Source organism: Callospermophilus lateralis, chromosome 5, assembly GCF_048772815.1.
Source record: "Callospermophilus lateralis isolate mCalLat2 chromosome 5, mCalLat2.hap1, whole genome shotgun sequence".
NCBI lineage: Eukaryota > Metazoa > Chordata > Mammalia > Rodentia > Sciuridae > Callospermophilus > Callospermophilus lateralis.
Window position 1 is genome coordinate 83681618 of NC_135309.1, and position 27781 is coordinate 83709398.

At 31.0% G+C, this 27781-nt stretch overlaps 1 protein-coding gene and 1 non-coding gene across 13 annotated transcripts in view; one reads left to right on the plus strand and one right to left on the minus strand.

Moving 5' to 3' along the window:
• Ppip5k2 (diphosphoinositol pentakisphosphate kinase 2) overlaps positions 1 to 27781 on the minus strand; it is an 88698-nt gene that overhangs the window by 36749 nt on the left and 24168 nt on the right. For 8 of the 12 annotated variants that reach the window (XM_076856963.2, XM_076856962.2, XM_076856959.2 and 5 more), the window contains exons 8-19: positions 26159 to 26320; positions 24730 to 24851; positions 22991 to 23092; positions 21833 to 21919; positions 20931 to 21006; positions 20550 to 20659; positions 19821 to 19906; positions 16868 to 16993; positions 16459 to 16580; positions 16005 to 16187; positions 2893 to 3034; positions 1482 to 1705 (exon numbers count right to left, since the gene is read on the minus strand). In XM_076856963.2, coding sequence (XP_076713078.1) covers positions 1482 to 1705; positions 2893 to 3034; positions 16005 to 16187; positions 16459 to 16580; positions 16868 to 16993; positions 19821 to 19906; positions 20550 to 20659; positions 20931 to 21006; positions 21833 to 21919; positions 22991 to 23092; positions 24730 to 24851; positions 26159 to 26320 — 1542 coding nt within the window. The remainder of the gene's footprint in view (positions 1 to 1481; positions 1706 to 2892; positions 3035 to 16004; positions 16188 to 16458; positions 16581 to 16867; positions 16994 to 19820; positions 19907 to 20549; positions 20660 to 20930; positions 21007 to 21832; positions 21920 to 22990; positions 23093 to 24729; positions 24852 to 26158; positions 26321 to 27781) is intronic. The other 4 variants (XM_076856964.2, XM_076856961.2, XM_076856957.2 and 1 more) reach the window with 1 other exon arrangement.
• Positions 10098 to 10204, plus strand: LOC143400618 (U6 spliceosomal RNA). The gene has a single exon (XR_013091518.1). It is a non-coding gene; the product is annotated as a U6 spliceosomal RNA (small nuclear RNA).

Below are 27781 nucleotides of genomic sequence, written 5' to 3' on the forward strand. Positions count from 1 at the left end.
TGTTATACATCTGACCAAATATGATCACTGAACAAACAAAATATTCACAAATAACTGTACAAATATCTGTAAGTAGATTGTATACTGCCTGAATTTCTAGTTGTTCAAAGTCTATAATTTATTTGGACTATTGGTGAATTTTAGGAAAGGGACACTAAGGACAGTGACATTATTTAAAACATTTTTATATATTGGCATCCATAGTGAGGCTATTCGAACTTTTGTTATGGTTTATCATTTTCACGTATTTTGTTTCTTCCTGCTTTTAAAAAGTTGGAATATCTGATCCACTCCAAGCTCTGCTTTATAATATCTAAATAACTTTCTTTGTAATTGAATTGGAAAGAAATCCTAAAGTGGCATCTGAAACTTTTTCTCTTCTAACATATTCTTTATTTTTTTCTTTTTTTAAAATTTTGAGACAGGGTCTGGCTTTCAACTTGTGATCCTCCTGGCTCAGTCTCCTGAATAGTCGGGATTAAAGGCATACACCACTGCATCTGATTCTTCTAACAAATTTTTGATTTCTATATGATTTGTCACTTGCTCCTTTACTATTAATCTGCTTGATGGCATTTTAGTTATTTGAATTCTGGTTAGAACTTTAGTTTTATTCTCCTATAACAAAAAGACCCATATTCCTCAAAGCCTTATTTTCAAAAAAATTTTAATGTAGAGTAAAAAGACTTGCAAAAAAAATTTTTTGGGGGGAGGGGGGTGTAGGAAAAGAGGACAGTACTAGAGGTTGGACCCAGAACCTTGTACAGGTAAGGCAAGCATTCTACCATTGAACTACATCCCCAGTTTGCGAATATATTTTTTTCCCCCATTTTCCATTGTTTTCTATTAGTTGATAGGGGCACAACAGTTCTTCATAATTTGTTGAGTGATTTATTTATTCCATAACTTTTTTTCATTTGTTTTGTTTGTGAGCATATTATTGTTCTTCAGAGAATTGATTCTTAAATTTAAATTCTTAAAAGTCACTATATTCTTAGGACATAAAACTAATCTGTCTGATATTATACTTATGGAAACACATCACTACGCATTTGTAAAAACTTAGAATATATAAACCAGAACTGAATTCTATAAACCCTGGGTGATAATGATGTCACCTTAGGTTCATCAGTTGTAACAAGTGTGATGTTTATAATGGGAAAGGAGAGAGGGCTCTGTGTAGGAACAGACAATATATGGAAAATCAATGTATCATTCATTCAATTTTACTGTAAACTTACAACTGCTCTAATAAATAGGATACTTTAAAAAAAAGTCATTACAATCAAATCAATGTTAGCAACTCTCAGATATTATGATTATAATAAACATTAAAAAGCCTTACAATATAAATTCATAATTATAAAGTTAATGGTTTTCTAGGGCCATGAAAACCAACTATGTTTTATCTATTGGTGACTGTTTAAAAGCATCTATTTTATACAATAGTGAAGGAAAATATATTCTTGAGAACTACTTACCTGAGGGATAACAATGTCTGCTAATGCCTTTGAAAGCCTATATAATTCCATTGTATTTTCTAATTGCAAGGAACCATTATGCTGGACATCATATTTTATACAGTCATATATGTCAGGGATCTTACTAATATCATATCGTCCATTCTTTGTTTTAAAGTCTTTCTCCAACTTGGACCATCGACGTAACATAAGCTCCAATGTTTCACTATGGTAAAGCTGAATATCTAGAATAAAATATCATTTTTAGTATATTCAAACTTAAAAATCTGATGAAGAACATATATTAAAATATTAAAAACTTTAATTAAAAACACTCAAATGAAAAAGAAAAATATAGGAAGTTAGGAAATATTATCATAGGCATAGGCCATTAATAGCCAATTTTTTGACTTGGATAAGTACTCGTTATAAATACTAGGGCTAGAAATTTTTTATAAAAGATCTTTCCATATATTACAGAATTCAATAATAATACAAAAAAAGAATAACAATTTTAACAAAACTATTTTTAGGTACAACATTTTCAATTATTAATTTTAAGTACTATTATTTTTCTAGATTCAAATAATTAACAGAATAGGCAACTATCATTAGCAGATAAGAATCTCAGAAATTAAAAACGATTCAAATGACTCAATTGTATCAGTAAGAAACCCAAGAGTCAAAATTGTTAACCAAGCTAGCCTTGGAGTAAGGGCTCATATTATCTTCTTTGCTCTTTGTTCTCAGGGTATATAGTTACTGCTTAACTATTGGGCAATGCTAAATAATTAATCAAATGAAAAATGTTTTATTGCCTTTTTCATGTTGTCATGAATAAAAGCAACCATAACTTAGATATTGTCCTTTTGTCATATATATATATTTAACCACATAATCATTATTAATAAATTAATATATATTTATAAGAATCTGTGCATCCTAATCTTGCACCAAAGACAGTTTAGTGATACATGATTTTTAAGTAATACTGGCACAATAGTTTTTAAAGCTTCACATAACGGTTACCATCACATTTAAAAAAATTGGCATAAAATCTATGACAAATATGTGGTAAAATATAGTATATATTAACATACATGTAAGTAGATCTCAGGAGAAAGCCTTGATTTTTTTTGAGGGTGGGTAGTAGGCATTGTACTCAAGGGCACTCAACCACTGGGCCACATCCCCAGCCTTATTTTGTATTTTATTTGAGGAGGAGGGTCTCACTGAGTTGCTTTGTGCTTTGCTTTTGCTAAGTCTGGCTTTAAACTTGCCTCAGCGTCTAAGATGCTGGGATTACAGGTGTGTGCTACTGTGCCTGGCTTAATTTCTTAAAATAAAAAGATTGGTGCATTATTTTGAAATGTTTGTAGTAACTGGGCAACAAATTTTACTGTTCTATATTTTTTTAAAAAAACATATTTACCTGATGATTTGGGGTCTTCCATACGATGTCTGATTTGAGAAGTCAAACTTTGAATCAAAGAATAAACTTTGTCACAGGTCTTCACAGGATTTTTAATTAAATGCATTGATTTGATAAGAGAAATGCTTCCAGATGGAGTAAGCTATAAATGAGTAAAGTATATATTTTATATCTGTTTATGCCTAGTTATCTAAGAGAATGATATAGTAATAGGAAAATAATTCTATTTCATGAATTAAGATGACATGCAAAATATAGCCATAAGATCAAGAAGGGTGAAAAAGGCTAGAATTTCATGTTACAAAATCCTTAAACTCTAGGTATCATCCGATTAGTCATAAAGAAAATTTAGCAAAAGTACTCTTAACTCAAATGATGAGATTTGATGAGAATTTGCTAGTTTGTATAATACAGGCAAATATAGTTTCAATTATTTGACATTTATTTACATGTAATTACACTAAGATATTGTTATTATCAAGACCTTATTCTAGACAAGGTACTTAACTAGATTTAAAGCTATAAGTGATAACATAGTTCCAAATTCCAGTTTTGACATGTAGCTTAGCAACTTATTTAACCACAAGAAGTAAGTTTCTATAAAAATAAATAAATATAAAATAGAAAAATCTACTTCTGGTTATAGTGGACTAGGAGGCTTAGACCAATCAAATTGATGACGGTAAGTAAAAATCCTGGGCAAAAAACTTCTACATCTTTATTTTAAGACATCTGAGAGAAAATAAGGTCATAAAGAATTATAAAAACAAAACTCAGTGATAAGTGATATAGAAAGTAGGCCTGTCATTAAAGAATGTTTTTACACTGGAAATATCTGTTGATTTTAGAGAAAAACTAGACAAAACTATAATAACCTTATGGGACTAATAGGAGAAAACAGAGTCCAGGTTTGACCAAAGGTGGAACTCTGGTAATTTCCTTGCTTTTAGGGTACAAAAAAGTGAGGGTGAACCAGAAGCAAATGAACTGACCAACAAATTGAAAACCAGCTTAACCTCAACTGGCTTGGCAAGAAAGATCTGTTTTTAAAGTTGGTTTATGGCAATTCCAGACTGATATGTGTAAAGGTTTAGCAGGAACAAATAAAGAGACACCAGAAGAAGATAAAATAATTTCAATCTCAAGTTGTTTTCACAAACAAAGTATCAATCTACAACTAATGATACATATTCAAGGCACACAAGAAAACAAGATATCAGGAACACCCATCATCAGAACAGACAACAGAAACAGAACCAAACTCAGTTACTAGGATTAGAATTATTAAATACAACTAAAAAATAAGACTTCCTATGTTAAAGAAAATAAAACATTAAAAATCAAAGATCTGAAAATTTTTTGAAGAGCAAATAGAAATTCTAGGATGGAAAAACACAGTGATTAGTTTTAAATACTTTAAATGCAGTGAAAAATGGTAAACTTAAAGATAGGTTAGAATATTATATCCAGAAAAAGGACAGAGACAAAAGGATGAAATTTCCAAAACTAACGGAAGATATCAAGCCACATTTCCAATAAGTCTAACAAATCACTAAAAACACAAAAAGTAATCTATAAGGGCTGAGGATATAGCTTAGAGTAGCTGCCTAGCATATATGCAAAACACTGGGTTTATTATAGATAATCTCATGAGAAAAAAATGGTAACCTACATTTAGACATACACCAGAAAACTGCTGCAAACCAAAGATAAAAATAAAATGTTAAAAGTACCCAGGAGGATTTGAAAACAACAAAAAAGATCATCTTCAAAGGTATAACAAAAAAACTAACACCTGACTTCTCACTTCTCAATATAAACATGGGAGTGTTGGAGATAATGAAATAAAAACTTCAATGCACCAAAAGAAAATTATGTGCCATCCTAGAATTCTATATCCAATGAAAATGTTTACCAAGAGGAAAGTTGAAACAATGACATCTTCAGACAAACAATGCCCCCTGGGAATTCACAATAAGAGACTTACACTAATGGAATTACTATATTGTTTTTTCAAACTTAAGAAAAAGATCCAAAATTATAGCTCAGAAATTCAAGAAACAATGAAGAATCACGAGTAGCTTCGCTCTTGCAGGGCCTGCATATACTGAGCCATACTTGCAGGCCTGTTGGAGTAGTCCCACACCTATAGGACCCATAGAGACAGATAGGCATCTTCCCACTGCCATGCACACCATGTTATAAGAACAAGTGGACATGCAGTAGATTTCCAGACTGCTGCTGGATACAAAGTGCCATACTCACCATGGTGCTAAAAATGTCCAGTACAATCCACAAGCTACCTGCCACCTCCCACCAAATGAATGACACCTAAATTAATCACAGCAGAAGAAGCTATATTACTGTACTCAACTGAATCCAAAGCCAATCTAATATACCAAATGGACAGTATAAGACACTCTCAAGAGAAAATCTTTTACTCCAAAAGCCAGTTGATAAAATTGGAAGATAGAAAAGACAGGCCATATGTGCAAATATCAACTTAAGGATAAAAGAAGTATGAAAAAAAAAGTAATCTAATGCCTCCAAAGGAAGCACCAATCTCCAGAGAAAAGAAAACTGATAAAATGTCTGAGGAAAAAAAATCCAAAAGTAATCGTTCTAAGGACACTCAAAGAAATACCAAAATATAAATACAGACATGTTAACAAAATTAGAAAAACAGTGAATGATATGAATGAGAAATTTAGGAAAGAGAGAGAGATCACAAGAGAGAGTCAAACAAATCTTGGAGCTAAAGAATTCAGTGAGTAAAACCAAAACCAAAATAACAACAACAACAAAACTATATACATATACACAGTTGGGAGCATTTGTAACAGAATACATCAAACAGAACAAGGAATTTCTGAACTTGAAGACAAAGAAAAGAAAGGGGCGGGGGGAGAGGGAAAGACCAGACAATGCCTTCAAGACTTATAAGATACCATTAAGTAAACAAATGTTTAAATTATAAGTATCTGATTAATATAGAAGGAGAAGGGAAAAAGCCTAGAAAATCTATTCATCAAAATAATGACTGAAGACTCCCCAAATCTTGGCAAATCTAGATTCCGGAGGCTCAAAAGACTCCAAATACAGTTGATCAAAAACCCTGTTTATTTCAAAGTCAAAAGTCCAAAGTGAAAAGAGACTTCTAAAAACAAGAGTAAAGTGCTAATTCACATTTAAGAGAACTTCCATTAGTTTAGGAGATACAAAAAGAGAAAGAAAAAAAGGAATCAAACCATATCAGTACAGAAAACCACCAAACCAAACCACAAAAATAAACAAGAGAAGGGACAAAGTATATACAAGACAACCTGAAAATGCCATGAATAATTCATTATTTATCAATAATAACTTTGAATATAAAAATAAAACTACCCAGTTAAAAGACTTGATTGGCTGAATGGATAAAAAACAACAACCAGTGACATTGTGTCTACAAAAAATTTACCTCATTGGTATAGACACATATAGACTGAAAATAAGAGAATAAAAAAAAATATTCCATGCAAATGGAAATCAAAAGCAAGAAATAGCAGCTATATCAATATCAAATAAAATAGATTTTAAGTAAATACTACAAAAAGAAACAAGGAAGATCAGTATATAATAATTTTGGGCTCAATTCATAAAGATGATATAAAAATTATATAAGCATCCAATTATGGAGCACCCAATCATATAAAAGCAAATAGTACTAGATCTAAAGTGAGATATAGACTTTAAATAATAATGTTATATTATTATATAATATATTATATAATAATCTCACTTTCATCAATGGATAAATCATCCATACCAAAAAAAAAAAAAAAAAAAAGCAAAACAAACAAAAAACAAACACAACAACAACAACAACAAAACAACATGAGAACTGAACTATACTACAGATCAAATGGAAAGAATAGACATTAAAAATATTTTATTTAACAGCTATGGAATACATATTTTTCTCATCAGCACATAGAACATTCTCCAGGAAAGACCATCTATGCTAGGCCACAAAATAATTCCCAACGAATTTCAATAAGTCAAAATGGTAGCATTTGGCTTCTCGGATCACACGGTATAGGACAGCAAATCTACATAAGGAATTTTAGAAACTGTACAAATACACAGAAACTAAACAACAAGCACCTAAATGAAAAATGGGTCATTCAAGGAATCAAAAAAAAACAAAAACAAAAAACATTTCTTGAACAAATGAAAATGGAAACACAACATACCAAAACCCGTGGTGCTATAGCAAAAGTAGTAGTAGAGAAGAATTTATAGAAATAAGTGCCTACATTAAAAAAAAAAAAAAAAAAAAAAAAAAAGAAAAGAAAGATTTCAAACAACCTAACAATGTAAATCAAGGAACTAGAAAAGCATGGAGAAACCAAATCCAAAATTAGCACAAGTAAATAACAAAAATCAGAGGTGAAATAATAGACTACCAAAAATCAATCAACTCCTGCAAAGCTAAAAGATCAACAAAACAAGTGTTAGCCTTTTTGAAAAGATACACAAAATCAACAAACCTTTTGCTAGTCTCATCAAGAAAAAAGAAAACCCAAATAAATAAAATAAGACATGAAAAGGAGAAAGTATAATTCAGAGCACAGAAATACAAGGGATCATTAATGAATATCATCAACAACTATATGCCAACAAATGGGAAAAATAAAAAAATGAATGGAAAATTCTAGACACATATAAACTATCAAAATTGAACCATAAAGGCACAGAAAACTTGAACAGCCCGATAACAAGTACAAAGGCTGAAAAAAATAATCAAAAAGTCCCCCTAAAAAGAGAAGCCCAGGAACAGATGCGTTCATTGCTGAATTCCACCAAACATTTAAAGAACTAACACCAAGGGCTGGGGTTGTTGCTCAGTGGTAGAGTGCTTGCCTAGCAAGTGTGAGGCGCTAGGTTTGATTCTCAGCACCACATAAAAAAATAAATAAAACAAAAAGATATTGTATCTAATCACAACTAAAAATTTTAAAAAGCAAAACCAAAAGCTAACAACAATTCTTCTCAAATTATCCCAAAGAATGAAAAAGGCTGAAATTATTTCAAATTCATTCTATAAGACCAGCATTACCCTGATACCAAAATCAAACAGGGACACACAAAAAAAGAAAACTACAAACCAGTATTCTGAGATTCACAGAGACACAAAACCAAACAACAGCAAAACCAAAGCTAAAAAGATTACGCATCATAATCAATGGGAACTTAGAAGTGCAATGATGGTTCAATATAAACAATTAAACATCACATTTACAGAATGAAGGATAAAAATAATATGACCATGTCAACAGACACAGAAAAAGTGTTTCATAAAATTCAACATCCCTTCATGATAAAGACTCTCAAAAAACCAGGTATACAAGGAACATATCTCAATATAATACAGACTATATATGACAAACCCATAGTCAATATCATATTGCACAAAGAAACTTGAAAGTATTTCCTCTAGGGACTGAACAAGACAAGAATGTTCCCTTTAGCTACTCTTGCTCAACATAGTATTGGAAGTTTTAGCCACAGTAATTACTGAAGAGAAGAAAATGAAAGACTCAAGTAAGAAGGAAAGAAGATAAATTATCCTTGTTTTGTATAAGACATGATTCTATACACAGAAAAAAAAAAGAAGGCTCTATAAAAAGATTGTCAGAATGGATAAACAAATCCAATAAAGTTTCAGAATAGAGGGAACATACAAAAATCAGTAGCATTTTTATATACTAATTAACAGACTTCTTGGGAAAGAAACCAAGAATGTGATCTCATTCCCAAGAGCTAAAAATTACAAATAGTAGCAGTCATACTAATAATAATACACCTAGGAATCAGTTTAACCAAAGAAGTTAATAACTTTTATAATGAAAATTACAATGTAATAAAAAAAACTGATGACAAAAATAAATGGAAAGATCTCCATGTTCATGGATTTAAGTGTTACTCTTGTGAAAATGTCTATACTACCAAAAGTGCTATAAAGATTTAAAGCAATCCTTATCAAAATATCAAGGACCTTCTTCACAGAAATAGAAAAAGCAATCCTAAAATTAATTTGGAACTACACAAGTCACCAGTCAAAACAATCTTAAGCAAAAAAAACAAAAACAAAAAAACAAAAAAGCTAGAAGTATCACGATTGCCCCTATATCTAGACATACTCTAGGGATACATTAACCAAGACAACATGGTACTGGCATAAAAACCAATACACAGACCAATGGAACAGAATATAGAACCCAGAAACAAATCACATATCAAAGCCAACTAGTTTTCAACAAAGGTACTTAAAACATAAAGAAAGGATAACATCCTCAATAAATAGTGCTAGAAAAACTGGATATTCACATGCAGAGGAATAAAATCACACCATTATCATCATATATAGAGTCAACTCAAATTGGATCAAAAATGAAAACCACAAACCTAATGGAAATAGAAAAACCACTTCAATAATATAGAATAAGACCCCAAAAAGAAATGTAAATGAATGAATGGGATTATATCACATTAAGAGGCTTCTGCGTAGCAAAGGATATAACCAAGAATGAAGAGACAACCTACAGTATGAGAGAAGATATTTGTCAAGGTTATTATTTAGACTATACAAGGAACTTTAAAAAACTCAACAAATCATCATCATAATCATCATCATTAAATGGGCAAATCATCTGAATAGAAATTTCTCAACAGAAGATATACAAATGCCCAAAAAGTATATAAAAAATGCTCAATATCAGTAGTCATCAGGGAATTGCAAATCAAAACCACAATTACATATCAACTAGATATTACTTTTGAAGATAGTTATCAACAGACATATAGAAGAACATAGCAATATTGACAAAGACATAACTGAGAAGTACTAAACTATTCTTGATATCAAAATTCCTAACTTTCCCACAAACTAAATTTCCACAGGATTTGCCATAGTATTTACCAATACAGTTAAGTAAAAAGTAATAAAACATTGGCACATAAACCACTTCCATCAAATAGGATGCACTCCCTAGCTAATTTTATGAGCCTAGAATAATTCTTACACTGGAAGCAAAGATATAACAAATATAGAAAAAGGAAAGGCCAGTCTAATTCAGGAACACAAAACTACTAATGAAAAATAATAGTGAAATCAAAACCTGTGACATATAAAAAGATACTACTTAAAAATAATTGAGTTTGTGCTTGCTTTGGCAGCACACATACTAAAATTGGAGCAATACAGAGAAGATTAGCATGGCCCTTGCGCAAGGATGACATGCAAATTCATGAAGCGTTCCATATATTTTAAATCCCTATCTCTCACCATGCACAAAACTTAACTCAAAATGGATCAAGGACCTAGGAATTAAACCAGAGACCCTGTATCCAATAGAAGAAAAAGTAGGCCTAATCTTCATCAAGTGGGATTAGGCCCCAACTTCCTTAATAAGATTCCTATAGCACAAGAATTAAAACTAAGAATCAATAAATGGGATGGAATCAAACTAAAAAGTTTCTTCTCAGCAAAAGAAACAATCTGTGAAGTGAACAGAGAGCCTACATCCTGGGAGCAAATTTTTACCCCTCACACATCAGATAGAGCACTAATATCTAGGGTATATAAAAAACTCAAAAAGCTAAGCACCAAAAAAAAAAAAAACAAAAAACAAAAAAAACACAAATAACCCAATCAACCAAAGGGCCAAGGACCTGAACAGACACTTCTCAGAAGAGGATATTCAATCAACCAACAAATATATGAAAAAATGTTCATCATCTCTAGCAATTAGAGAAATGCAAATCAAAACTACTCTAAGATATCATCTCATTCCAGTCAGAATGGCAGCTATTATGAAGACAAACAACAATAAGTGTTGGCAAGGATGTTGGGGAAAAGGTACATTCACACATTGCTGGAGGGACTGCAAATTGGTGCAGCCAATATGGAAAGCAGTATGGAGACCCCTTGGAAAAATGGGAATGGAACCACCATTTGACCCAGCTATCCCTCTCCTTGGTCTATACCCAAAGGACTTAAAAACAGCATACTACAGAGACACAGCCACATCAATGTTTATAGCAGCACAATTCACAATAACTAAACTGTGGAGCCAACCTAGATGCCCTTCAGTGGATGAATGAATAAAAAAATTGTGGCATATAATCACAATGGAATTTTACTCAGCAATAAAAGAGAATAAAATCATGACATGTGTAGGTAAATGGATGGAGTTAGAGAAGATAATGCTAAGTGAGGTTAGCCAATTCCCAAAACACAAATGCCAAATGTTTTCTCTGATATAAGGAGGCTTACTCATAGTGGGATAGGGAGGGGGAGCATGGGAGGAATAGATGAATTCTAGATAGGAAAGAGGGTGGGAGGGAAAGGAAGGAGGCAGGGGATTAGCAAGGATGGTGGAATGTGGTAGACATCATTACCCAAAGTACATGTATGAAACACGAATTGGGTGTCAACATACTTTATATACAAACAGAGATTTGAAAACGTGTGGTATATATGTGTAATAAGAATTGTAATGCATTCCGCTGTCATTTTTTTTAAGTCAATAAACAAAAGAAATGGCAAAATAAATAAATAAAATGATTGAGTTTATTCTAGGATCAAAGTTAGTTTTACATTTTAAAAAAGCACACATTATTCACAAAAAATTAAAGAAATTTTCATGCTAAAAAATCAGCAAAATAGGAATAGAGTAGAATTTCTTTACTTTGAAAAACAGTCAATATTGATAATTATGAACAGAAAGCTTCATGCTTAATTGGCAAATGTTAAAAACATTCTTTCTAGAATATGGATAAGAAAAGAAATGTTACTTCTATTTAATAATGTTTGAAGGATACTAGGCATTGAACTAAAGCAAGAAAAAGAAATTTAAAAATACATAAAGACTGGGAAATAAAAACACTGAGTATTTTTAAAGAATCAAAGAGCAGGGCATAGCAGAACACACCTATAATCCCAGAGACTCTAAAGCCTGAGGCAGGAGGATCACAAGTTGAAAGCCAACCTGGGCAACTTTAGTGAGACCTTGTCTCAAAATAAAATAAAAAGGGCTGGGGATGTAGCTCAATGGTAGTGTGTTTGCCTTGTATGGCAAGGCCATGGGATTAATCCCCAGAATTGCAAAAATAAACAAAAAAAATCAAACAAGAAACCCCACTAAATAAACTATGAGAGATTAATAAACTTGACAAGGTTGATACATGTATTGCTAATATTAAAGAACTAAATCATATTTCTATAATGCAATAGAGAATGAAAATTTTAAAAATGTATTAAAAAATGTCAATTAACTCAACCTAAATCTAACAAAGATATGTAAGCCTTTTATTCAGGATATTGTAAAATCTTATTGAAAGCATTCTTTAAAATCTTAATGAACCATACTACATTCACAGACTGAAAGTCTAGATAAAAGATGTAAATCTGTATAAACTACAGATTTCATTCAATCTATATAAAAATCCCCCAAAGAATCTTTGATCAGTTTATTTAAATTTTAAATGGAAATGCAAGAAAAGCCAAGAAATACTTGAAAAAGGGCCCTCGTGGAGTTGAAAGATCTTAATTCATTGGCACTACATAAGGATCAACAAATAGACTCCAAAACCAGACTACCTATATTTGATAAAGACAGTATTACAGTTTAGTAAGGAAAGAACAATCTTTTGGGTGCCCAAACAACTGCATGTACACAGACTTGCAGGGGTGGGGAAAAAAAACAACTTTCATCCCTTTACTCATAGGACACACAAAGTCAACATTGTCTGGATTGCAGATAAATGTGATGGGAAAATAGTAAAATTATAGAAAATCTATAGGAGAATATCTTACAAACTTTGTTTAGAAAAAAATATGTTTTAAACAGTACATTAAAATACTCTAACCATAAAAGAAAAAATTGATCTTGGAATTCATGAAAAATAAGAACTTCTGTTTCAAAATATTTTATTAATACTCGGAACATGCAACTGATAACTAGTATACATGACTCATACCCAAAATATAGAATGAATGTCTATCAGTCAATAAGAAAAGCACAGATACCAACTAGAAGAAAACGATAAGAGATCTGAGAAGAATTCCTCATGAAAGAGGATTATCTAAATTGTAAATTAACATTAAAACCCCAATGAAGTATATCCTAGATACATCTACCAGAATGACCAAAATTGAATAGTCTTAAGAATACCAGAATAGAAAATATATGGAGCAATGATAACTTCCATGACTTGGGAGTTCAAAAACTTTCAAAACAGATTATCTACAAATATTAAATAAGCATATTGTAGTTCACAACAATTCCACTCCTAGATACCCAAAGAAAAACTTGGATATATATGCACCAGAAGGCATATGTAGGATGTTCTCAGCATCATTAATCATAACAGTCCCAAACTGTAAAAGTAGCAGAAAGCATATATAAATTATAAAATATTCACAAAATAGAATATGGGTCAGCAAACAATACTCTACAAGCCAAATATGAACTGTAGTATAGCCTAGGATCTAAGAATAGTTTCTATGTTTTTAAAGGATAGTCAAAGCCAGGCACAGTGTCTCATACCTGTAATCCCAGTGACTAGGAAAGCTGAGGCGGAGGATTGCAAGTTTGACGCCAGCCTCAGCAATTTAAATGAGGGTCTTAGCAACTTAGTGAAACCCTGTCTCAAAATAAAAAATAAGGGTTGGGAATGTAGCTCAGTGGTTAAGCACTCCTGGGTTAACTCCAAAAGTACCAGGAGAAAATTAAAAAAAAAAAAAAAAAGAAGGGTAGCAGGGAAGTCAAAAAAAGAAAAGATATGCAAAAGAGAGACAATATTTGACCCAAGCCTAAAATATTTACCATCTGATCTACAGAAAAATCTGCTAACTCTAAAATGGAATATTTCATAGTAGTGATTATTAACTATGGAAATAAGCAACATTATGAATGTATTTCATTAGCATAATATTGAGCAAAAGAAAATATTTCTATTATATGAAGCTTAAAAATACAGCACAAAGTAAATTAGTACAGTCATTAAAGAAAGCAGTATGGAGGCTTCACAAAAAAACAGAACTATCACATTCTCCAATAATTCCATTTCTGGGTAATTTTCCAAAGGAAATGTAATAAGTACATTGAAGAGACATCTGCATTCCATGTTCTTTGTAGGACTGTTTACAACAGCTATTTTATAATTTATATAAGCTTTCTGCTACTTTTACAGTTTGGGGCTGTTATGATTAATGCTGCTGTGAACATCCTACTATGCCTCCTGGTGCAGATGTACATAAGTTTCTTTGGGTATCTAGGAGTGGAACTGTGAACGATAATATGCTTGTTTAATATTAGTAGATAAACTGTTTTGAAAGTTATTGAACCAATGTGAATTCTCAAGTGTCCACCTTAAACTAAAATATAAATATTAAAAAAAGAGATCTCACATGGTGACTATAATTAAGCGAAATGTATTTTAGTTTTAAAAATCCTTAAGAGAGCAGTTCTGAAGTATTCTCACCACAAAAATATTAAGTATATGATCTAATGTATGTATTAATTATCTCATTTAGCCATTCCATAATGGATTTTTATTTCCAAAGATCATGTTGTGTAAAAATCAATATATGCAATTTTTGTCATTTAAAATAAATATTCTAGGCATAGTGAAGCATGACTGCAACCCTACCAACTCAGGGGGCTGAGGCAAGAAGATTCTAAGTTTGAGGCTAAATCTCAGCAACTTCATGGGACCCTGTCTCAAAATTAAAAAAAAACTAGGAATATAGCTCAGTGGTAGGATACTTGCTTAGCATGTGCAGAGGCCTGGATTCAATCCCTAATTCAACAAAATAAAATAGATTTAAAGTTTAAAATAAAAGAATATATAAAGGATGCACAAAATTCAACATAAAAAAATAGAGTCATTGCCTAATCAAAAAATGGGCAAATGATCTGAACAGATACCTCTCAACAGAAGATATACAAGTGGCCAACAAATATATGAAAAAAATCCTCAAAATCTTTGACCATCAAGGAAATGAAAATCAAAACTACAATGAGATTTCATCTCACTATAGTTACAATGACTATTATAATTTTTTTAAAAAAAGAAACAAACAAAAACAAATAAGAACTGGCAAGGATATGCAGAAAAGGAACTCTTAGTGGAAACAGAAATTAGTACAACTACTGTGGAAAAAAATATGGAGGTTTCTCAAAAATATTAAACAAAACTACTTTATGATCCATGTAAATCACTCTTTGGTATTTTTCTTAGGAAATGAAGTCAGTATACAAAAGAGATACCTGCACACCCATGTTTATGGTGGCATAATTCACAATAGCCAAAATTTGGAATCATCCTAGATACCATCTACTGATGATAAAGAAGATATGGTACATATACACAAGTCATAAAGAATGAAATTCTGTCATTTTTCAGGAAAACAGATGGAGTCGGAGATCCACATTTTAAGTTAAATGAGTCAGACACAGAAAGACAAGAATCACATGTTTCCTCCCAATTGTGAAAACTAAGAAAATAAAAGATGACCTTAAGGTTGAAGACAGACCATGAGGGAATGGAAAGGGTGCCAAGGGTGGAAGGGTGAGGTAGAAGAATAGAAGAAGGGTAGATGTACGTGATTTAATGTCTGATAGATGCATGTATGAAAATATCACAGAGAATCCCATCAATTTGTATAATTAATATGTGTTTATAATTATAAGAAGAAAGTTCACAAAAATAAAAATAAACTTACATGGGGAAAAAAAAAAGCCCAAAATGAGACTACAGTGGTTAGACACATGGCTAATACTTTTATGTTTATCCAAATAAGTATTCTGGATATGATAAGATTGTTAAAAAAAAAAAAACATAAAAAAAACTAAGGATGATAGTTATTTCAAGAAGATAGGAATGAGTTGCAATTGGGAAGGAAGGATAGACAGCGATCAAAATTGGTCCAGCGTTCTATTGCTCTACCTGGTGGTAACATATGAATATTTGCTTTATAATATAATGAGCTCTACATTAACATTTCATGCACTTTTTCCTTCATATAATAGTTCATAATAGAAGAGTTGGCTAAGACCCACCTTTTCATAATCTTCAGCAGTAAAATCTCTGTCTTTCTGAAGTATTTCATGAAGTCTTGCTTTCACACGTTGTTGACAACTGCTTAAAGAGTCACTATCACTATCCAAAAGACCATTCATATTTGCACTTTTCACCATCTGAACAAGAATGGGTGTAAGCTCCCCTTCTAAAGCCAACAGACCCTAAACATTAAATGAAGTAAAAAATTTTAAAAATTAATATGCAAAATAGAAAGTATCATAATTGTTACATTCTGAATTTCATAATGTATAAGCTAAATATTTTTTAAAATAAATATTATTAGTAATATAGTTCACACTGTCAGTTGATAGCTTTAGTTGGAAGTTCGAAATTTGGAATTTTTAAATACTGTCTTAGTGAAAATCTTAAAACAATGAAATTGTAGATGACAATTCCAATAATTAAAAAACAAAACAAAACATCTATTTTTACCTTTGCAAAAGCTGCTGCAGTCATCTGAACTCGTCCTTCATCAGAGGCATATATTTTGAGGTCATGTCGGTAGGTACTATGTAATCGAAGCAAACCACAACCAGGAAATCCTGCATAATCTCCTGAAAATAAATCCTCAAATCACTTAAGCTATATTTTTATCTCACTGTATTTCCAGAAATATTTACAAGTATTACAAAATAAGAGAATATGAACAAAAATTGTATGAATTTAATCAAATTCAAAAAATTCCAACATTTGGGCTAGGGTTATAGCTCAGTGGTAGAGCACTTGTCTAACACGTGAGAGGCACTGGGTTCAATACTGTGTACCACATAAAAATAAATAAATAAAAGAAAGGTCCATTGACAACTAAAAATATATTAAAAAAAATAATTTCAACATTTACCTTGACCTCCAGGATACATACACCTGAAAGCTCTTCCAAGTTCTTCAGCCTGGACTCTGCCTGCAGGTGTTAATTCTCCTCCCCATTTCAAAACCAAAAGTAAGGATGGCTCTTCCCTTCGGCTATCTAAGATGCATGTGAACAAATAAATCGAATGTTAGGTTTGAACAGAAATGGGCCAATGTTAATTTAGTTGACTTAGTCCATATGTAATTATTTTATTCTCTAAATGGGCCTATCTTTGCAGATTGTTGCTTCATCAGGAATTCCATTGCTCTTCCTGTTAAAATTTTACTGAAATATCAAAATCTCTTTCATACTCAGTAAAGAAGGCTTCTAACTTTCTTCAGAGAAGTACTGCTTCTCCCTTCTCTATTCTCATACTGGTCTGTCCAATGTATTTAATTCAGTCATGCTATATCTGCTAGATTATGAGCCAAAGTCCAGAAGTTATCTATCAAGTGCCTTCTGCTCAGCTGTCACATAAAGTGAAATATTTTACCTGAAGTGAAGAAAATATGTATGTTTTTATGATGAGGAATCAGTGATTTCCATAATTTTTAGGAAGATGTGAGATGACATCCTAACATTTATTCTAGTTAAAATTTCATGCAATCTAATTTTATACAAACACTGAAAATGTAGCCAATTTAAAAAAAATATTTAGACTTGTGGAATCTCTTTAAGTTCACAGTAGAAGTTTTGTTCTCAGACATAGGTCAATGATTTAATTTTGACCTGTTCTTTATTATGGCCTTAAGATTTGTTTGTACTGAATTTTAGAAACAAAAGGATTCAAAAATAAATATTATAAACATTAAAGAATGAATAATAATTCATTGAAAGTAACAGAAAATCACCCTTTCCCCTGCTGCTTGTTAGCAATTATATGTGCTTTACCATGCAGGTGGACAATTTACAGAAGAACAGTGAACTAAAGTTTTTATTATATTTGTTACAGAAAGCTTCCAATCATAAACATTGGGAATTAATCTGTATTGCTTTTAATTACAAAGTATGACGTAAGGGTAAAATGTCAAATGCTAAAATAAACACATAAAGTTTAATGTATTCAAACTTGTTTTTGCATTTAATATAATCATGACTTCAATTTTGCTACTATAAATAATGCCAATGTGAATATCTTTCTCTAAATATTCAATTACTTTCTTGGGATAGATTTTTTTTTTTTTTTTTTGGTACAGAGGAACTCAGAGGCATTTGACCACTGAGTCACATCTCCAGCCCTGTTTTGTATTTTATTTAGAGACAGGGTCTCACTGAGTTGCTTAGCAAGCGAGTACTTCACTTTTCCTGAGGCTGGCTTTGAACTCTAGATCCTCTTGCCTCAACCTCCCAAGCCACTGGGATTACAGGAGTGTACCACCATGCCTGGCCTTGGGATAGACTCTTACAAGCAGAATTAAAGTCAAAGCAAAGGAACTTTATGCTGTACTATATACAACATATGTATATTTCAATAAAGTGGAAAAAATAAACTTAAAATATTATTAAATTTATTATTAACAGAAAAGTATAGAAATATTTTTTGAAGATTTGATTGGCAAATCACTTTTCAAGAAGTTGTATCAATTTATAATTCTACCACCACACTAAAATCCTATCACAATTTATTCATCAGCACTTTATTACCAGTTTAAAAAAGGAGAGAAAACACTTTGCTACTATGATAGGCAAGACTGATTATTACAAGGTTAAGCAGGTTGATTTTCATTAATCTGAAAATCTGAAATCCAAAATTGGCACTTTTTGATTTCCCACATGATGCTACAAGTGGAAAATTCCACACCATGAAACTCTCAGATATAAAATTATTAAAAATATTGTATAAAAGTACCTTCTAGCTACACATAAAGGGTGTGTATGTGTGACGTATATATGAAACATTTATAAATAAATTTCATGTTTAAAGTTGAGTTCCATTCCTAAGATATCTTACCATGTACATACAAATATTCTAAAATTGGAAAAAATTCAAAATTTGAAATACTTCTATCTCAAGATTTTCATATAAGGAATACTTAACCTGTATAATTAATTTAGTGGTTGAGATTATAGGCATGTACCACCACACTCAGATTTTGAAAGGTAAATGAATTTTTGGAACTTTGTGCTGAGTGTTTCTAGGATACCAACCTTATTTAAATGCTTATTGACGTATACTGGATGGAGAAAAATATCAATTTACTGTAGAAATACATTGTGTATATTTTCAAATATTCATTTCATTCTTTGGGGGCGGGTTACAGGGATTAAACTCAGGGACACTTGACCACTGAGCCACATCCCTAGCCTTATTTTGTATTATTTTTTTTTCAAGTATTTTTTAGTTATCAATGGACCTTTATTTTATCTGTATGTGGCGCTGAGAATAGAACCCAGTGCCTCACACATGCTAGGTAAGCACTCTACCACTGAGTCACAACCCCAGCCCTATTTTGTATTTAGAGACAGTGTCTCACTGAGTTGCTTAGCTTCTCACTTTTGCTGAGGCTGGCTTTGAACTCAAAATTCTATTGCCTCAATTTCCAGAGCTGCTGGCATTACAGGTGTGTACCACTGCACCCAGTTCGTTTCATACTTTTTTAGCTTTGTTTTAAATACTCTACCCATTTCTATCAAAAAAAAAGTAAGAATGGGGCCGATTAAATATCACTTAGTTATAAAGAAATAACTTTCTGAAACAATCTCAGAAAAAAGAAAAGTCCTAAGCAGTTTCAAAATAATAAAATCTATCCATACAATAAATCCTTAAACAATAAAAAGTATCCTTTACCTAAAGGATAGAATCACTATTAACAAAACATCATTTTATTTTTCTTTTAGTTAACATGCCAATCTCTAAACTATTAAGCAAAAAACGGTCTAAATGTAATGAATGAATTAAGTTACTACAAATATTTATAACATAATAGGCATTAAAAATGCATACCTTCCTCTTCGCTAGATGTTTTAGGACAACCATGAGGGAGATAGGTTAATTGGACCTTACGATTTATTCCAGAAAAATGACCATACCTGAAAAATAAAATGGTAAGCAGGATGGACAATATTCATGAATTGTTAATGTGATTCCTAAAGAAAAACTAAAATCTATGTAGAGAAAAATTAATTCTCAGATAGGAATACTCCCTTCTATTTGTAATTGCTTTGTTGAATTCTTTAACATATCCAGCAGAAAATTTGTACCATAGTCATTCAATTCCATTGAAAACAAAAAAAAATTAAAGTTTTTACAATTTGAAAGAGATGATAAAGTATAGAAATATGTACAAATATAAATGTATGTATTTTTAAATAACAATGGATATAAGATTGTAAGTGGTGAAATATATAAAGCCTCTATTAGGAATATTAGTGGGCCTCATTTTTAGTTGATAAAAACATAGCTTAAAACTTTTTTATTTAAACAGCCCTGAATCTGGGGTCAAGTTAGTAATATGCCTTCATTCTAGAGAGTACTTCACAGAAGACACAGTTAAAAATAAAGCTAAAATAATAATTTTCAATAATACAACCATCAATTTGTATTATATTAAATTTTTACTTATGCTTGGCTGGCATGTGTCTGAGTCCATGGGTTCAAACCCTATAACTACACACAACACAAAAAAGAGAACTAAAGTAAGTATACAACTAGTAGTTTCAAAAAGATACTCACATCTCCAATACAGTCTTAAGTTGTTCAAGCTTTGATTTGTTTTCCTCAATTTCAGAATCATTATTTTGCCCTAGCTCCATAAGAAGTTGTCGTGCAATATCCAGCACTTCCTATAAAATAAGTTAATAAGGAACTGAATTTTTATGTAATTTCACCATTAAAAAAAAACTTAACCATTAAAATTAAAAACTCAGGGCTGGGGTTGTGGCTCTGTGGTAGAGCGCTCCCCTAGCACATGTGAGCTGCTGGGTTCTATCCTCAGCACCACATAAAAATAAATAAACAAAATAAAGGTATTGTGTCCAACTACAACTAAAAAAAAAAAAAAAAAATATTAAAGAAAAAACATTTAAAACTCAACAAGAAAGCAAAAACACTTGCCTGTAATTGTTTTGGCTTTTTGAGTTTTAACTTCCCCGATTTATATCCATCACACTTTTCAAAAAGATCAAAAAATCTTATAAAAAAGAGAGCACTGTTAGTCACTTGCAATAATTGATATTACCACAGTATATTTAATCTAACAAAGCAATAGATATGGGGCTAGAACTCAAAAACCTATGGATTTTCAGTACCGTTTGTCGTATTTCCCAAGTTGCTCCTCTACTATTTTTTTTTTTCCTCCTAAAGACAGGCCTCACTATGCTTCTCAAGCAGGTCTCAAGTGGTCATCTTGTCTCAGCCTCCTGAGTATCTGGGACTATAGTAGTGTTCTAGTACACTTAGCTTTTTTTGCTGTACCTTTATTTATAAATTTAATACTTTCCTAAACTATACTAAACTAATGGTCACGATATTACTTTTTTAAGTTTTCTCATGATCAAAACTGAATACACAATTATAATGCAAAATATTACTGTATTCTCTAAGGTCAATATGTAAATGCATATTTGACAGTTAAGGTTTTCAGGTTTTGCAGTCTCCAAATCAAACACTGAACAGAATAGAAGCTTTCCATAATTTTCTTCTAAAAGACTGAAAGGTTAATAATTCTCAAAGTGCAGTGCAACAGAATGATAAACCAAAATTAAATAGAACCCATTTATGTCAATAAATAAAAGCCAGGTCAGACTGATATTTATGTGCATTACCATAATAATGTTTAGGTGCTGGCATTTACATTACTTTAAATGAACTTACATGCATTCAGTGGTTTAAATATTTATGAACAAGAAATAGTAGTCAAACATTTTCCTATATGATGTATTAATTAAAAGAGCTTAACATTCATCAGAAATCTTAAAATTATATCTTGAGTACTAAATATTCTTCTTGAAACATACTTTTGATGCCTCACTTCCATTTTCATTTTTTGTTTTGGGGTTCGATCCCCATGACGTATGACAGCTATGACACATCTAAGTTCCATCCTAAAGGAAAAAAAAAAAGTTCTTAATACTCTAACAAAGATTCGTGTACCATAACTCAGATTAACAAAACATCCAATCATTTATTAAAGGCCATCTTTCACCATTTTAAGATCTTTCCCATGAAGAGTAGTACTTGTAACAATTTTATGTCTTTAACAATTTAGTCTTAATTTTATGAAGTTAAATCCTAAAAGGAATTTAAAATGTTGGAGGAGGGAGTGATATTATGATATATAATATAATACTTCCTCTTCTCAAAAGAGAACCATGTTAACTCTGGACACAAGTAAATGTACTCTGATTCCTGAACTTTATAAAATATCTGCCTGGTAGTATTAGACTGAGTTCATCAAATAAAAATAAAATTTTATCTAATAGTAAAGGAAACAGTCACTACATTTATAAATTTGCTATCTTTTGCTCAGGTAATAGGAATAGCATTTAAAACTCAAATTAATGGAAGATAAAAGTAGTAAAGAAGCATTTTAGAGTTAAGAGGTATAATTTATATTAGCCAAAGTATGAGGTCTTGAACATAACTTGCAGCATATTAATACAATTATTTGAGAAAATTTTGTGTTAAATAAGTTTAGAAAATACTAGTTTAAAAACAAAAGTAAATACAGTTTCTACAAATCAGAATGTCCAAAACTATTTAACATACTAATATAAATCTTTCTAAGCTGTGAATGTGAAGCATTCAGTCAACTCACCTGACTTTTCAATGAGTCATTTTCCTCAGTAGATGTTATAAAACATTCTGGCAATATTAGTCTAATGAATTTATCTCAACCTGTAACTTAAGCTAGCCACAGAATGATGACTGAACTTTTGAGAAATGTTATCTATTTTAACCACTTCTATTATTATGACTTGATTATGTAGTTCTGTAATTATCAAAGCCTATTGCAGGATTTTATATCTAACAATATAAGAGAATTTATTCCTCCCATCTTCACACCAAATCTAACAAAAACATACAAAGTATCTAGAAATAATTTTTTTATTATAATAGCACAGTCTAATAGAGAAAACTCAAGGAATTTCTAAATGAAAATAATTCAAACTTACATAGTTCCAGATGTAGTTGGTACAATTGGAATATCTTCAGCTTCCAAGGGTATTGACCAGGGGATATGAAATTGTGGAGCAAGCTCTCTCATTACAATATTTCTTCAAATGAAAAGAAAATAATTATTATTTCATTTAAAGATAAAATTGGATACTAAATGAGAATGGTAGCGAATCACAGGAGTTAAAGTCATCTGAAAAATTTAAAATACAAATCCAATATTAGATTTGAATAAATCAGTATAACTATATTATTTCTAATTATACACACTCTGAAATTCAAGACTGTCTCTTGGACTAGGTGACCACTGATCATTTCTTATGCATTTAATGAACATTTATAAATCTGTTCTAAATGCCATGCTCATTTCCCACAAATTATTATTATACTTTACTAATAGGGTTAACAATGAAGAGGTGTTTAATTTTGTTTAAATTTAATATTCATTCATGAAAAATTTAGATAACTCTTCTCAATTTCACTTTAAGCGTAACTTCAACAATCTTCAAAACATACTATAAAATATGACTCCAATTATCAAACGTTTTGAAGTATTAAGTTTTCTGTGGCTCTGTCTGATATGCTTCAGAATGTTAAAAAGGGGCTGTAGTTGTAGCTCAGTAGTAAGATGTTTGCCTAGCATGTGTGGGGCACGGGATTTGATTTGTCAGCACACATTAAATAAATAAACAGACAAATAAATAAAATCAAGGTATTAAAAATGTCAAAAATAGTTCTTGTCTTGCTAAGTCTTCCTAATCAAGTTACAAGGAAAATGAATCAAAGAAGATAAAACTGACATTTCTACCTGCAATAATTTTATATATTCACTTGATAATATTATGAGAATATCTTTAACATATACTTGCATAAAGAAATGTCACCCAGAGAATCCTGAATTCCAAAAATTTCTTATTTATTTCATGAATGTTAATTTTGCACTATTATATAAGACAACAAAGTCTTTTTTTTTTTTGAGCAAGCAAAGCAGTTTATTAAACAAAAATGCAAACAGCCAGCAAAATAATAACAATGTGCTCCTATTTTTCTCAGCAGCTCGGGAGGCTGAGACAGGAGGATTGTGAATTCAAAGCCAGAAATAGGGTTGTTTCCTCTGACTCCTGTTCTGCTGTCACCAATGCAAGTAATTTCCCTTCCTGTGGGGAACAAGTGGGCAAGGGCTTCTTCTATGGGAGTCTTCTCTCATACAGGGATCTTTCCCCTTTTCTCCCCTCCCTTCCCCTCCCTTTCCTTTCCCTTTCTCCCCTTTTCTTTTCCACAAGAACCAGAATAATCTGCTGAAGTCTCTGACACTTGACCTCCCTGACCTTCATGCAACCTGTCCGATTCTATATTTCTAAACAATCTACTTTAGACAAAACTCATATTTTTCACACTTCTAAGGTCAATGTAATTTTTAAAAAAGCTTAATTTCAACTACAATTACACAGCAAAAACTTGAGGAATATTTTAATCACCATGTTATAGCATTTCTAACTCTGTGAAGTTAACATCTTTAGTCCTTTGTACTGATTATAAATTAATCTGTCTTTGATAATCTCACCTATAATTCAGAATCTGGTACAGTCTCTGGAGGTGCCATTTTATGAACTGATTTTTTACTCTACAATACTTAAAAAAAAAAAAAAAACTTCATCCTTCAATGTTACCAATTATTTTGTTTCTGAATAACTAGTATGCAAAGTAAAGAAAAGAAAATAGATTATTAAATTCTTACCCAAGTATTTTTGCACAATCATCATAATACTTCATGGAATTTTTCACAAAACTGAAGCCATTGACATCACACACATAGGACTGTCCATTGGCTCGTAACAAATCAAAGCCACAAACTGTTTGCTATTTAAAATAAGTTATAAACTTTAAATTATTATAATTTAGTTTTCTAGTCTTATTAGAACATATATTTTGTCTAAAAGTATATTATTATATATTGTTTCAATTCATGTTAAGTAAGGGAAAGATATCACTTATTTGTAATTTGAATATTCTAAAGATATATTACATATTCCATATGATTACTTAAATTCCTTATCATAAAACAGACAAAGTATAAAGGATTACAGTGGCCAAAACAGAACATTGCATCAAAACAATCTCCAACTAAAATTTCAATTTTCGAAAAGCAAATATTTTGAAAATTCAGATAAAATTTTACACTAGCAGAAATTTAGGTCATTAAAGTCCCAACACAATAAAGGAAAAATAGTATTAAAGACCTATCCCAGAAGAAATGTTCAATTATTCCTGTAAATCTATTAATTGCCTCATAATCACATATTTGTGAGCACCTAAAATAAATTTGGAAGAAAATTGCTGAAAGTTACAAATTTGTTACTCTGTGAAAATTTTCTTCCACATTTTTAATGCAAATACTCATGCACTACTATAATGTAATTTTAATTCATAGCTTTAGGGATCCTTGTATAATAAGACAATTTACATAAATCTATTAAAACTTACTTACAATCTAACATTTCTTCCACAAAAGAGACATTATGGTTAACACACAAAGTATTTATTATTTAATAACCAATAATATCTACTAGTCTTTAAGTTATGTATTCAATGTAAGATTTCAAAAAGGTAAAATTTATTCTTTATTAAATGTCAGTTGTACTACTTCTATTTAAACTTTTATACAAGTTAGGTAAAAATTCTGTTAATATAGATTAAGGGAATTAATCAAATATTAGAAGTAAAATGTTTTAAGAAATTTTTTTACAGTGCTTTCATGAACATATTCTATTATACAGTAGTCCAAAAGAATTGACTGTCAAGGCTACAATACTGAGGACAATTTACCAGTTCTATGAAAGTAAATAATACTTATAATTAGTTTCTTAAAAACAGATTAGACAATACTCCTAAACACTGTTTAACTGAACAAATCTCTGCAATTTTAAAGTCAGAAAAAATTCATACAGTTTCTTTTTATATAACACAGAAAGAACATATTGGTACTACAAGAATACAATATATTAGCACTATAAAAATCCGCTTGCAAAATACATGAACAGTTCAAATGTACTAATTATTTTCTCAGCTTATTACTCTAATTATAAATCCAAATAATGTCTCTTAATCAAGAATAAGAATTAGAATTTTTTTTACAAGGGTCTACATGGCTTGTCTTAACATCTTACCTTAAAAGCAAGGCAGACTTTCCAAGCAATTAATTTCTCTCGTGCATTGAGAATAACAGGGTATCTTACTTCTTTTCCTTCACTATCTCGTTCCACCTTGCCATCAAGTGCTGGAGATTTTCGAGCTTCAGCATGAGCATAATCTGGACCAACTGTGTAAACCTTTGACGAATATTAAACAAATATATATACACACACACACACATACACAAACACTCGTAAAACCAATAAAAAATAAATTCAAAGAAAAAAGTAACAAAAAATGGTTCAGACTCTGTATTATTATAAGACATACTTTTCTATTTTACATGTCAAATTTTCATTGGAAAAGGTTATAAATATTTATATGGCAACACTGGTAAAGCAAGAATTCATTCTGTATAGGAAACTATTAAACTGAGCATTAACTCTTCAAAATGTTTTAGTTTAACAAAAAAGAGATTAAAAAAAAACTATAAAACATCATGGAAGGAAAAAAATTGCCAAAATAGAAGTTTTTAAAAGGTGGAGAATGAATCAGAACAAGAGAAGGAAAGGCATTCTAAGCAGAGGTAAATGGACACAAAGGACAGACGTATGAAACAGCAGGATGCATATAAGTATGGAAAAGTTATTTGATGCAATTTATGCTTTAAGAAATAAAATTAGTAAGACAGAGGATAGACTATGATATTATATGTATCATGATCAAATTTATACTTTTAAAGGAACATTGTGGTTACAGAAAGACTAGTTGAAAGTTGATATATTAAGATCTCATTTGTTACCAGTTAAAATTTTATTTATTTATTTATTTATTTTATGTTACCAAGGATTGAATCCAGGGGTGTTTAACCACTGAATTACATACCCAGCCCTTTTTAAAATATTTTATTTAGAGACAGCATCTCACTGAGTTGCTTAGTGCCTCACTAAATTGCTGAGGTTGGTTTTGAACTTGTGATCCTCCTGCCTTAGCTTCCTGAGCCACTGAGCTTATAGGTGTACATCAATGTGCCCATATGAATATTCTTAAATCACATAATAATTGTCACAGATCTCAAAATCTGGGTAAAGTGTAAAGATACACTTTATCACTGCTTAGAAATGTGGAGGCTATTAGACTCACCTAATATTTTATTATTTAAAGTCCCTTTAAAGAATCACACAATTATTATATTAAAAGTTGATTTTTAAATATTTTAGGAACTATACTTAGATAAAATGTCTTTCTTCGTAATCCTGTGTGTTTTATTTTAAGCACTTAAGTACACTATGTTTAAAAAAGGATTCATAGGCTTCTAACTGCCAAAGGTATTCATGAACAAAATGGCTTGAGCATCCTTAATTAAAAAGAAAGAGATAAAGAATAGAAGTTAGATTAGGGTGTTTCCTTCTGAGATTACTGGTAAATCAAAATACAAAATTACATCTACATGGTCTCTTACGATTCGTACTTGTGATTTTTCAATTTGACTTAAAAATGGTGTAAAAGTGATACAGACATTCAGTAGAAGTCATAATTTGAATTTTGATCTTTTCCTGGACCAGTGATGCGTACTATGATATTCTCTTAGGATGCTAGGCAATGGCAATGAATCACATAGCTCTTAATGAGTCACACAAGTGTGTTAACAACTCACC